Source organism: Cryptomeria japonica, chromosome 6 (genome assembly GCF_030272615.1).
Source record: "Cryptomeria japonica chromosome 6, Sugi_1.0, whole genome shotgun sequence".
In the NCBI taxonomy this organism is placed as follows: domain Eukaryota; kingdom Viridiplantae; phylum Streptophyta; class Pinopsida; order Cupressales; family Cupressaceae; genus Cryptomeria; species Cryptomeria japonica.
The window spans coordinates 259,682,702-259,696,789 of NC_081410.1; the positions used below are offsets into that span (position 1 = coordinate 259,682,702).

General features: G+C 37.8%; 1 protein-coding gene across 4 annotated transcripts in view; it reads right to left on the minus strand.

Annotated features, from left to right (window-relative positions):
* LOC131037463 (uncharacterized) overlaps nt 1–14,088 on the minus strand; it is a 134,548-nt gene that overhangs the window by 97,340 nt on the left and 23,120 nt on the right. For all 4 annotated transcript variants that reach the window (XM_057969630.2, XM_057969603.2, XM_057969617.2 and 1 more), the window contains 3 exons: nt 2,734–2,880; nt 2,396–2,484; nt 2,079–2,171 (listed from right to left, as the gene is read on the minus strand). In XM_057969630.2, coding sequence (XP_057825613.1) covers nt 2,079–2,171; nt 2,396–2,484; nt 2,734–2,880 — 329 coding nt within the window. The remainder of the gene's footprint in view (nt 1–2,078; nt 2,172–2,395; nt 2,485–2,733; nt 2,881–14,088) is intronic.

Consider the following 14,088-nt stretch of genomic DNA (forward strand, 5'->3'; position numbering starts at 1 on the left):
AGCCGTGAGAGAAAGAGTACTTGATGAGCCTTGGTGGGCAAATATCAAGTAAGAAATCTGAAAATTTAATATTTTTTGTATTTGCTGCACTTTGTATTTTAAAAGTTTTAATTTTTAAATGTTGCTTGCAGGTATATTTGCTCTATCATATCACCACTTGTGCGGGTAATCCAATATGTAGATATAGACTCTCCTAGCCTGGGAGAGATCTATGAGACTTTTGATAGCATGCTTGATCAAATGAAGCAAGCAGATTGTCAAAAGGATCCTGAATTGCAATTCTATGAGGAGCATATTAAGCCTATTGTCACAAAGAGGTGGAACACAATGAACACCCATCTTCATATGCTCGCCTATGCTCTTAATTTGAGGTGATAGAGGGACTTACAACAGCCCTTCATAAAATGTATAGCAACAAGCTAGCAACCCTTCTTCAAGGGCAGTGGCTTAAGTTTGCTGATTGTTAGAGTTCTACATTCAGCAAACCAAAGGCTGGGATGGGTAGCGCCACCATTGCACAACAAAACCCCATTGGATGGTGGAAATTTCATGGGAAGGATGCACCAGATTTGAAACAACTTGCCATTTGTTTGCTCTCCCAAATTGCCAGTTCCTCTATTGCAGAGAGGAATCGGTCCACCTATGGCTTCATCCACTCCATTAAGAGAAACAGGCTTACTCCAAAACGAGCTGAAAAACTAGTTGTAGTTCATAGTTCAAGACTGACAAACTACTAAGTATCAATAGACTCTAACAGTGCAATGGGATGTTGATCCTGAAGATGTTAGGCATGTTGATGATCTAGCAGCAGGAGATATCTTTCCCCTGACTGCTGTTAATGCATTATTCATCGCTATCTTATATCAGCGATCTCATGATTGTTAATCCACTAACTATAGTTATAGTTTGCATGTTCGATATTCTATGTGAGGATTTATTTTAGTTAGTATCCATTTGTTATTGGATAATTAAGCATGATTGCCTATCGGGTGTTAGTTATATCGCACCCCTTCCTTGATGTGTCACCCCAATTGGGGTCATGACTTTTCACGTATTTTGATCGGGTATTTTATCCCTTCAATCGGGGGCGTTAGAGGAGATGATCGATGAGTTATATGCTGTTCTTATACATGCAATATCAGTGAAGGATATGATGTGCATATACGTGGGATGCCCATGAAATCTATATATGCTTTACATAAGCGCTCTGCAAACTCAACAAGGCAGACTGATGAGGAGGAGATGCAACCAAGACTGGTTGGGCTACCATTGGATGATCCACTTCTGCCAAAGAGTGATAGTGACTCAGATGGTTCTAAGTATTTGGATATTGATAGCCCGAATGAGACTTAGCTTCATAAACTGTTGCATTTTGATGTTTGACTTCTGGATACATGTTTGAGACTTTTGGATATTGATAGACCATGGTTTTTTTATGTTTGAGGCTGCTGAAATAATGCTTTATTGAAATTTACTGCGCTGTTATACTACTGCTTGCATCGTTTATTTAGGTATTGATATTGTTGTTATTAGTTATTAATATATCTCTCTTTCTCCCTCTCTCTCTCTAATATAATAATATATTTTGAAAAATTCATATATATGAATGAAAGGTTTCATTCTGAGAATTGTAAAAACTCTTTCAATAAGCAAGTTGAAGTTCTTAAATGAATTTCATTCTAGTTAATGTATTAATATGCCTGTAACAAAAATTTCACTATCATTCGCCAAAAATATCATTCACCCTACATGGGGGTTATCCCTCTTTATTTGTAAGATGTTCTCCAAACTGCCCTGCTTTTCATTCTAAATTTTCTCTCACAGCACAATGGCCTCTTTCTACTTGTCAAAAAATGAACAAAAAAATTTGAATGCTTGTATATTGGACTTCAGTCCAATTATGACCCGATATAGGCTTGTGTTTAAAGGAAAAAAAATTGTCGACATCTAAAATAGAGGGTGATAATCAAATCTGTCAGTGGTTAAAGAACAAGAATACAATTCTCTTGTACCACTGTCAAGGAACCAAGAAATTTTCTGTGGCAATTTAGCAAGAAATTAATGATCAGGGAATGTACCGGGCCAACTTGGATCGTAACATATATCGCAGATATGCATCAGTTCCATACGGCTGAATTCCCATATATTTACACATGTTCACAAGCCTTGGTCTGCCATCCAAATGAACACAAATAGATTCAGAATAAATACATTGAGTAAATTCCTGATTTCCCACACATTTACCATATCAATTTTTTTTTATGTTTACAAGGGGGTTCGACAAACTAGACTTTATTAAGGTATGCTAGCTATATCAAGTTTGACTCTTGACAATATAATCTCACAATGAAATAGAAACAGGCAAAAGAAATAATAATGCAAGTTATTCACAAACCTGCTAATGTTGTCCAGCGTCAGTTCATCATTGAAGAGTTTTGCGAAGCCCAATATTTCTTCATTTGAGACCCGACCTCCCGTCCGTGCCTGTTTGAACATACAGGAGGTTAGTTTTTTCAATGATCACAATCACATTTAATCTTCAAATAGGAACATATGTCTCTATATTAAAGTTTTATCATGAATTTTTCAATGATTACTATCATATTTATTCTTCAAAGAGGAAAATATATCTCTAGCTTGATACACATTCAAGTTTCAGCCTGGCCACATACGATAAAATATGATAAAACACGATAAAAGCTATAATTCTTCCACAGAAGCTCAGAGTAATACCTTATTCATAAAGTCGTCAAGATCTTCAGCAGTCTGTTGTAGCTCTCCACTGCGAGATGTTTTCAGTTCTTTGGCCATTTCTTTAACTGTATCCTGCAAGAATTTTGCATATTCAATCCTTGCATTCAACCTCCGTTTGAGTGCTTCCTGTAACCAGTTAAGAGAGATCCATCAGCAAAAATATCTCTCATTTAAGATTAACAGATAGAAATGAGATGATTAACTGACAAACAGGATGCCATCCTTTTTGCTTGCATCACTGGAGGAAACTACTCCAAATCCATCAATTAAGCATACAGAAAAAAGCCAACAATATCAGCCTAAATATTAAGGTAGTCATCTTTCACCTTTATGCAGCTCTGTTGCACTCAGATATTAATTCCAAAAAATGCATATCCCCCACTACTGAAATTTTTGAATCCAGGATCAATGGCAAGTCAATCATCAATACAAAATTTTATTTCAAGCATTTAAAAATGAAACAAAAAACAGTGATGAAAACCTAATCGCAAAAGGTTCTATCCATGACCAAACCTGCAGAGCTAATCCTGACTTCTCCAGTTTTGGAAAATATTAAGTACACAAATCTTAAAAAACAAAAAGCTTCGATAAAATGATGAGATACTAGCTATGACAGAATCTAACAAATAAAAAGAGACAAGACCTAAAAGCTTTCCCACAACATTTTTAAAAGCAGTAAAGATTGATTATATTCACAATTTTAGAAAGAATGGATAAAGTCTGTGCAACAAAACAAACATAATGTTTTGGTAGCATTTCTCCGGTGGTGGAAATTGAATTCCCATGATTTTATATGCAAAAATCATTTTCTAGTGTTTTCTGCAGCAAAAACATCTTCCAAGAGGTCACCCTAAAAAAATCATTTTCTAGTGTTTTCTACAGCAAAAACATCTTCCAAGAGGTCACCCCAAAAATCTCATTTTTAAAGAAAAACTACCATACAGATGCATCTTCCCTTTTAGGATTGTGATACAAGATTTTCATACTGTCGAGTTTATTTAAATTCTGTGATCAAGAAGATGGAAGAGATGAAGATATAGTCTGGAATTAAATTTGAACTGCAGTAGTGTGAATGAAAGGAAGCACAACACTTATCAATTTCAGTATTGTGTTCCTCCTTATTGTATGTGTGTTATATATATGTGGAAGAGGGGTTAAGCAGTGAAGAGATATGTCTTCCCATGTGGGAAGACACATCTCTTCCCTATGTGCCACTCGTCACCCGTTAACAGCCCGTTAATAACATAGCACGATAACAATTTAAGATCATCGCTGATTGTGAGGAACGCAATTATGAATCGCTTATCATAGCCCGTTAACATGAAAGGGTGTGACTGGTCAAAAATCATAATTCAGTTTAGATTAATATTTGATTTGTTAACATACATACTAATAAATAACATGTAATCAATGTATCGGAATTATGCAAGTGTACGACTGACGTTATATGAATTAACACTCCCTAGAGGGAGGACACATTTCATGTTAGAGAAAACATCACAATTCATCCATTGATTGTGAAGAGAAGAGATATCACACCATAGTGATATCCAGAGATATGGTTCAACAATGAATATCAAGTCTCATGATACTCACCATAACTCATAGTTATCAAGTAACGTATGTGCATTGGCATCAAGTCACATGATGCCTACGATACTGATAATGATTCATGGCATGTCCACGAATATTATGTCCATAATATTCACCATGAAGATCTCTATCATAATTATGGTTTATTTAATGATACCAACCAACTGATATCTACCATAATGTCTCAGAGATATATACTATCATGACATGTCCACAGATATCAAGTCACATGATATCCATCAAGATAGATAAATTGATAATTGTAAAATCGTCACCTTACAATATCAATTTGAAACAAGTGTTCATTATTGAAGAGTCGTCACCCTTCAATAATGTTCACAGGAGGGCCCATGAAGTCATGGAGTCACACACATGACAAATAAAAGAGTTTACACATTAAACATCTTAAATATATTAGTATATCAGAATAAATGAGACTCTATCTCAAAATTAAATAACATTTTCAACCATACCAAGTTTATCTCAAAAGTGTTCAATCTTGATCCTGTTGACGTGTTTTTTATGACCGCGTCTAACACAGAATAAAGTTGCCTAACGGTCACTTCACTCTCTCTTGATCAAAGTATGATTGCATGCTAAGATTGCAAAAGTTCAAACAATCGACTCCAAGGTTCCTTCAATGCGTGGACGTGACTCAATTGGCTGATGTGATTGCTGGTAATCCAAGGGGCCTTACGTTTGCATCGTTCTTTCACTTCTTTGTTGTGGCTGGAACTCCATCATCGGATATGACAATTTTGCGATGCTACTGCTTTGAACGGACTAAAATGAACTGAAAGTAAAAGGGAAAGGGTTTAGAAGGATCTAAATCTACTCCTAAGAGCAATGATAACAATGAATAGTGCTCTGGTGGACAAATTCCAAATAAGCCAAGCTCTGCTTCGCCAAGATCAACTACAACTCCACAAGAACCGGTGCAATCTTCTGGGGATGCTAGAGGATTTTCAAATCGAGAAAGTACATTTGAATACCCAAAGAACAGCACAATCCAAACGACTATCCACAATCGAACTTAGCACAAATTTAGGGGGCTTAGACTAACTTTACACTGCAACTTACAATCAGCAAGATGCAAAAAGTATGAACCATGGAAATTCATCAGACACCATTACATTCTCCATTGAAATCAAAGCACTTTTCTATTTCTAATCTAAGTGAGGAAGGTGAAACCATGCAAGCTTTGAAAAAATAATTTAAGTGGACACCATCAGAGAACAATGTTTCACTATTATTTTCTCAAAAACTTATCGCAACAATTTCATACAAGGCTCCCCCCTCTACAAATGAGGGGGTCACACCCTTATATAGGCTTCAAGCCATCGCTACATGCAAAACCCTAATTAGGGTTTGCCCAAAAGATTCTCCACACATGATGCAACAAGGTGGGAATCTCCAATTAATAACCCATCATGCCCATATACAATTAATTCAAAAGTACCCAAAATAGCATCCATTGTGCATTAAATGCACCACCTCCTTCAAATTCATCCAACATGCGTTGAATATTCATCCAAGCAAAAATCACCCCACTATATCATAAATGATCCATCATTTCCACATGCGGCGACTGCATGCAAAAGGACTCTGCCATAAATTCAACATGCAATGACCGGGTCGCCATTTAGTCAAATATTCTGGTAATGAATGCGCCACCCTACTGCCACGTGTTCAATAGATCCTCGCCATGCAAGTGGACCCCGCCGTCGTATATCCGCTCCTGCACATCTGGAATTGTTGGAGCGGGAAAATTCGATTCAAGAAGAATTTTCTTGAAGTCTCTTCAACTTTCCTTGCTCAGAGAAGGTTTTTCATCAATTCTGCACATTTCCTATTTTTTAGGAAAATTCCCAAATTAGGGTTCCACGGTCCAGGAGAGAAAATTCTCCTATGAATCCAAATCTGTAAAACTTTTGAAATTTGGATGTGATTTGATGCCCAAGAATGGATTTTTCAAATTTTTCCCTGGAGGGCAAATTTCTTGTTCAATTCATCCCTGATTCCTTCCTTGCCTTACAAATTTTATGTTCAATTCATCCTTGGGTGTATTTCTTCCTTGCTTGGAATTTTGTCCCGAAGGAAGGAATTTCCAATACTTAGCCAAATTTTCATCTTTCCTGGAATTCTGTCCTGAAGGAAGGAATTTCCAACACTTAGCCAAATTTTCACATTTCCAAGAATTCTGTCCTGAAGGAAGGAATTTCCAACACTTAGCCAAATTTTTACGTTTTTCAGAAACTCTGTCATGAAGGAAGGAATTTCCAACACTTAGTCAATTATTCACCTTTCCTGGAATTATGTCCTGAAGGAAGGAATTTCCATTACTTTGTGAATTGTCAATATCTCCTTTTCAACATCCCTATTTTTAGGGATCTTCCTAAATTTTAGGAGTCAAGTTCATTGGATGGGGAATTTCGTCCCGATTCTGAATCTATTAAAATTTCCATATTTGGCCGGGATTTGATGTCTAAAAATAGCATAACTGAAAATTCGCCCGAGGGGAATTCTGCTTTTTATTCCTCCTTGACTCCTTGGATTCCGTGCCTTAGGCGAAATTCCAATTCTTTTAGCTTAGGTGAAATTTTCATTACGCCCATGGATTCATGGATTTTCTTCCTGTGAATGCCTTCCTGGTTTCAGCACTCCAGCCCAGATCTGGGCGCATTTTCAACATGTCCATGGAGAGGTGGATTTTTCCCCTTGTGAATTCATTCTTGGTTTTAGCGCCCCAACCCTGACTTGGGCGCATTTTGGCCATGTCCATGGAGAGGTGGATTTTTCCACTTGTGAATGCATTTTTGAAATTAGCGCCCCAGCCCAGTCTTGGGCGCATTTTCACCATGTTCATGGATTCATGGATTTTTCCATCATTTCAGGCTCTTCGTCAGGATATATATATGAAATATAACATTTAAGTATAAGTTTCTTATACTTTAAGTTATATTTCATATATATTGTCAGGATGTTTGAGAGTGGTTTCAAGTCCATAGGAATCATAATGCAAATTTTGGATTTTGGAAGATCTTCCAAATTTCCAGACTTAGTCAAATTTCAGGCCATTTTCGGATCAGGATGACATTGGTGGATTGATGTGAATTTCTGGACTTGGATGATTTTGCATGCTTTCCTCTTCTGGAATAGGAGTTCCAAACTTAACCATTTTTTATCCAACTTGTCTGCCTTCTGACTTTTCCGGATTTAGAAATGGTCTTCAGGAACGTTCAATCTTCAGCATCTTCGGAGATATTCAGCTTTCAGTGTTTTCCTGTGAATATCCTGCCAAAAACAGATTTTCCCAAATAGTAAGTGTTTCAAAATGTCAAGGTTTGGGCAAAATAGGTCAGAAAAGCACTTACTAAAAATAGAAACTTACTAAAAATAGAACTTACTAAAAATAGTAAGTTTTATTTTTGGCAAAATTAGACCAATCCGGGACTCAGTAAAATCCCTAAAATATAGGAACTTTCTAAAAATAGAAAGTTGCTCCGTTTTGGCTCAAATTTTACTGGGAGGTTCCTTGAAGGGTCCTAATTCCAGTCGTATTTCAGTTTTTTCAAAACCCTAACAGAAACCCCCTAAAATGTAGGACAGAAGGCAAAAACCCTAGAAAGGGACAAAACATGCCCTAGACTTCACCAAACTCACTCAAACGAAAAGCAGACTTTGATCAATCTAACCCCCGAACACTTGCAAAGCAGAGAGACTGCAGAGACTGTTGCGAAAAGACCCAAAAAACAAAGCCAAAAGACCAACAAGGCCTAAAAAGAAGGGGGTCCCCATTTGCAATGGGGCGATGTGTGAAAACGTCACAACAGATCCTGGAGAGAGGCTTGGTAAGAATGTCTGCAATCTGATCACCTGTACTAATAGAATTCAGTCGGATCACATTCCTTTCCACCATATCTCGAACATAGTGATAAGGAATCTCAATGTGTTTAGACCTATCATGAATTATTGGATTCATTGAAAGCTTGATGCAACTCTAATTGTCACAATAGATGACAGTAGGATTTAAGGGCTGACCAAACAATCCTACAAGCAATTTTTGGAGCCATACTGCTTCTCTTGCTCCCATGGAGGATGCAATGTATTCAGCTTCTGTAGAACTCTGAGAAACTGAAGACTGTTTTCTACATATCCATGAGATCATTCTTGATCCTAAACTGAAGCAACATCCTGATGTGCTTTTACTGTCAACTATGCTTCCAACCCAATTAGAATCAGTGAATCCATGTAGGTCAAGGTCTACATGTTTATATTTCAGACCAAAACCAATAGTTCCCCGAAGATATCTTAGAATATGCTTTGCAGCAACAAGATGTATTTCCCTAGGTTCACACATGAACTGACTTAGTGTATTAACAGCATAACATATATCAGGTCTTGTGTTTACCAAATACATCAGAGATCCAATAATCTATCTATAGGGAGTAGGATCTACAAACTCTGATTCTGCAACTGCTTCCTTTAGCTTGTGCAGATTTGTGTCCATAGGTGTGGTCATGGATCTACAATCCATCATTCCAAATCTCTTGAGTATATCAATGATGTATTTTCCTTGATTAAGGATTATACCATCTGCCCGTTGCCAAACTTCCAATCCAAGGAAGTAGTGAAGAATTCCTAAATCCTTCATATCAAACTCAAAGGCTAATTCTTTCTTACACCAAAAAATACGATTATCCTCTCCTGTGATTAGTAGATCATCAACATAAAGAATAAGAATTAATAATTCACCATTGATTACCTTGTAGTAGAGATTTGGATCTGCTTCATTCTTCAAAAACCCTAATTCCAAGAGATAGTGATCAATTATTTCATACCATGGTCTGGGGCCCTGTTTCAGTCCATATAGGGCTTTCTTTAATCTGCAGACATGTGATTCAGCCTTATGAATCACAAAACCTTTAGGTTGCTCCAAATAAACTTCTTCTTCAATCTTACCATTCAGAAAAGCAATCTTAGCATCCATTTGATGGACTTTCCATCCTTTAGATGCTACAATAGCCAAAACTGCTCAGATAGAAGTGTATCTGGCAACAAGAGCAAATGTCTCTTCATAGTCAATACCTTCTTTCTGTGAGAAACCTCTGGCAACAAACCTTGCTTTGTGCTTCTCAATGCTGCCATATGCTGCATGTTTATTTTGAAGAGCCATTTAAAAGATAACACAGATTTGCCTTTAGGCCTAGGCACAATATCCTAGACATTATTTTTTAGAATTGACTAATACTCTTCTGACATAGCATCTTTCCAAACTTGATGCTTGAGAGCATCTCCAACACAGGAAGGTTTTGCATCAATGGTCTCACTCATCAAGGCAGCATAACTGGAAAATAGGTTAGGTCTCTTACTTTCTCTGAAGGTCCCCTTTGGAGCAGCATAATTTTCAGCTTCTTGAAGCATCATTTTAGCCCAAAGTGGTCTCTTCCTAGTTTTGAGATAATGTTCTTCCAAAGGTAAGTCTTGAACTTCATGCTCAGCGTTTTCAGGGGTCTCCCTCTGAATCTCAGGGGTGGGATCCTCATCCATGCTTGTAGGAGGATCTTGGTTTTCTAATTCATTAGAGCTTTTGGACCTCTTGAATGCTATGTCTTCTTCAAAGATGACATCTCTACTTAGTTCAATTTGCCTTTGTCCGGGTATCTCTTCTCTGTAAGCCTTAGAGGTTTCACTGTACCCAACAAATACCCCTTTCTTTCCAGAAGGTTCTAATTTTGATCTCTTTTCTTTAGGAACATGAATATAGACTGGACACCCAAAGATCCGGAGATGACTTATGTCAGGTTTGTTACCAGTAAAGGCTTCTTCAAGGGTTTTATTATCAAGAAGAGAATGAGGACATCTATTTTGAATGTACACAGTTGTCCTAGATGCTTCAACCCAAAATGAGGTTTCTATATTTTGGTCAAACAACATAGCCCTAGCAGCTTCTACTATAGTCCTATTCTTTCTTTCAGCTACCCCATTTTGTTGTGGGTTATAAGGTACAGTTAACTCCCTCTTAATCCCAGCATTTATACAATAATCTTTAAACATATCAAAAGTGTATTCCCCCCCATTGTCTGTTCTTAAGCTTATGATTTTCTTACCTGTCATGTTTTCTGCAAGAGCTTTGAATTCCTTAAATTTAGAAAGGATTTCTTTAGACTCTTCGTACCTCAGAAAATATATCCAGGTCTTCCTAGAATAATCATCTACAAATATTATATAATATAAAAATCCTCCTAAGGAGGGTACAGACATGGATCCACATAAATCAGAATGAACTAATTCTAATACATTTTTGGATTTACTGTTGCTAGAATTGAAAGACCCTTTAGTATTCTTTCCCAAGGCACACCCCTTGCATGCTCTTTTAGAACTGTGACTTAGCTTGGGTAAGCCAATCACCATCTTCTCTATCTTAGGTAGGGCATGGAAATGAAGGTGCCCTAATCTTTTGTGCCAAAGTTCATTCAAATCTGGAGTCTCATGAATCAAGGCTTGAGGTGGAGTGGTGCAAAGTTTGTAGAGGCTCCCTTGTCTTACTCCAATGGTGTGGGCTTTCTTGATGGTGGAGTTTTTTGGCCAAGCAAGTACCTTTCCTTCCATAAAGGTTAATATGTAACCCTTATCTTCAAGTGCAGAAACTGAGACAAGGTTTCTCTTTATACCAGGTACAAATAGAACTCCAGTCAGTTGTAAGGATATGCCTGACTTTAGGTTGATATTGCAAATTCCTATTCCCATAACTGGATAATTTGAGTCATCACCAATTGTCACTTCTTCATTTGAATTTTCCACAAGTGTATCTAGGTGCTCACGAAATCCAGTGATGTGTCGAGATGCTTCGTTGTCTATCACCCATGTGTTGGAACTGGAGGTGACTTGACTAGAGAGGGCTGAGTAGAAGACTAGTCTCTCGGAATCACTCCCTTTCTTAACTTCTACCATTGAAGCATGTTGCTTGATCTTGTCTGGACACTTCATTGCATAGTGCCCATATTGGTCACATCTGAAACATTGTACTTCAAACATGTCTCTCTTCTTCTTTGAAGACCTCTTTCCATTTGAGCCGTTGTCCCTCTTTCTCTTAACGTTCTTCTTCTTTCCTTTCTTGTGGGAATTAGAGTTTAGAACTTGAATGTCCTCATTACCATTGTTTTGCTTTATTCCTCTTGTGACAAGCCGAGATTCCTCTTGAATGCAATCGGATTTCAATCTATCAAACTTAGGAAATTTAGAACGAGCACCGATTCCTTGAATGAACGATTCCCACGAGGTAGGAAGTCCATTTAGGGCCATCATAGCAAGTTCTTTGTTGTCTACTAGATGTCCAATAGTGGATAGTTGATCCCTAAGCTCAGTGATCAAATGCTACCAAAACCTTTTATGGTTTCCAACATTGGAGCACATATCTGACTGAAACCTCTTATGAACTTTCTATAAAATGTGGCTAATCCATGGTAACTTCTAACTTCACCAATAGTCTTAGGAGTAGGCCAAGAAAGAATTGCATTTACCTTATCCTGATCCATCTTCAAGTGACCTTTGGAGATCACAAATCCTAGGTAGATGAGCTCTTCCTGCATGAACAAACACTTCTCCATATCGATCATCAATTCCTCTTCACTCAACCTTTTCAAAACCATGTCTAGATGCCTCAAGTGTTCTTCCTTTGTCCTGCTAAATACTAGGATGTCATCCAAATACACTATTACAAACTTCCCTGTGAATTCTTTCAAAACTTCATTCATGAGTCTCATGAATGTACTTGGGGCATTAGACAAACCAAATGGCATAACCTTCCATTCAGACAACCCTTCATTTGTTTTGAAGGCTGTTTTCCAAGCCACCATGGGCATATGGACCTAGGGGTATTTGGTTGAGTATTTTTCTAGGTGTTTATATGTTGGAGATGTCTTAAGAAGGTTTAGGACATGTTAAAGCACCTTTAGGTAGGCGGATTTAACATATGTCAAAAGTTGCTCAAACTTGACAACTTTTAATGACAACTTTTGGTTGCAAATAGCAACTTCCTTCCAACAGTCACCTCGGTTCAAAAGGTGGTTGATAACCGTTGAGGAAGGTATAAAATGTCATCCCCAACCATCATTGGGAAGAGAGAATGACTTTGTAAACTTTTGGCATCATTGAAGTAATATATTTCTGAGAATTTCCCGCAATTCCATTATTCTACACGGTGTACCGTACTGTACGATCATTTTGGAATTAGGAAACCAATGGGATGTATTAGAGTGGCCAATCACCTTTCAGATGCATCAAGTCTGAGGTCCTAATTCGCCAAGACAAGGAAGAAATCGGCAAATTTCTGGAAGTGTTCTAGATTTGACAGTTTTGTCTAGGGTTTTGCAAAGAAATGGCCTTACCTTGCTGATCCTTCATTGGTGGTTCACGGCTTTGGAGGGGATGCAAGTATGGCCAATGTATTTTAGGACTTTGAAGGTCTTTTGCAGGTCAGGACCAGTTGGAGGCGAGGGTTTGATGCATTAAGGTGGGCAACTCCATGTGGCCACCGTGCAAGTGTAAGCAAATAGGTCTCACATCAGGGGTTAAAGGTTTGATCATGGCCTAAGACTTAGGAATTGGTGTATTTGCAATGGCTTAAGAGTATTTCTTGAGTTGTTTTGGTGAGTTAAGGTCCGTGTCTACACACTCCTTTGTAAAATAGGCCTAATTGGGCTATACCGGTCTCCTAACCAAAGTAGGGTTTGGATTCTTGTGTTCCCTACCGGTAAGAACCCTTAGGATATGTTTTGTAACTCCCAAAAGGGTATCCAAATCCGGGATTTGTTGTTTAGTCTTTTGGAGAAATAAAGAGTTAAGTGTGGAAAACCAGTCTGGCAGGGCTACTAGGATTAGCAAGCCTTGTTGCAGCAGTTACCCAAACCGGTAGAGGGAACCTGAATTCAATGATTGAAGGAGGTCTCCCTGACCTAGGGGACTTCAAATCAAACCTTAAATAGCCATTGTTGCATTGGAGAAGGGACCAAACCATTGTTGACCATAGGGTCCTTGTACCGGTCAATGAAACAGACCTTGTACCGGTAGTCTTTTGTTTGGAAGAAAGGGATGTGGGACTTGTCAAACTGATATTCCTTAACCCTGGGAGTGTTGTGTGATTGCTAGGGTCCTTGGTGTGTTCTTGGATTAGGGAAACCTATCCTATACCTATATCGGGACTGTGCATCATCAAGGATCTCTTAAATTATAAAATGGCACGCCTCTAGATAAAAATATTAAGTAAATTTGTAGATAAAATGTGGCAGATCACACGTGAAGCTTGTGCTTGGAAGTGTCTTTTGTGACAGAAATGTGAGGATATCCTCTGAACTAATTAGAGAACCCAAATTGTGAAATTGGTGGAAGAGTTTATTATGGATATTTATTGACCAATGGGCACAAGAAAATTCTTAGGGTTGGTTTAAAATCTTAAAATACTCCAAACTTGGGTTAACACCTGTCAGTTGCCCATTTCTGAAAGTATTTCCAATGAATAGGACACGAAAATTGTGAAAATGGGTCTTATTTTAAGACTCGGTTAGAATTAAAGAGGGAATTAAAGAGGCAATGAACACCAGAATTTGATCCTTAGTACGGATGAAATTTATCCTTACCATCATTATATTCTAATATACCACCTGTTGAAGACAACAAACTTGGAACTTCTGCTCAAACAGCATAACATAAAGGTGGGGAAACTTGATGACAAACCATTCA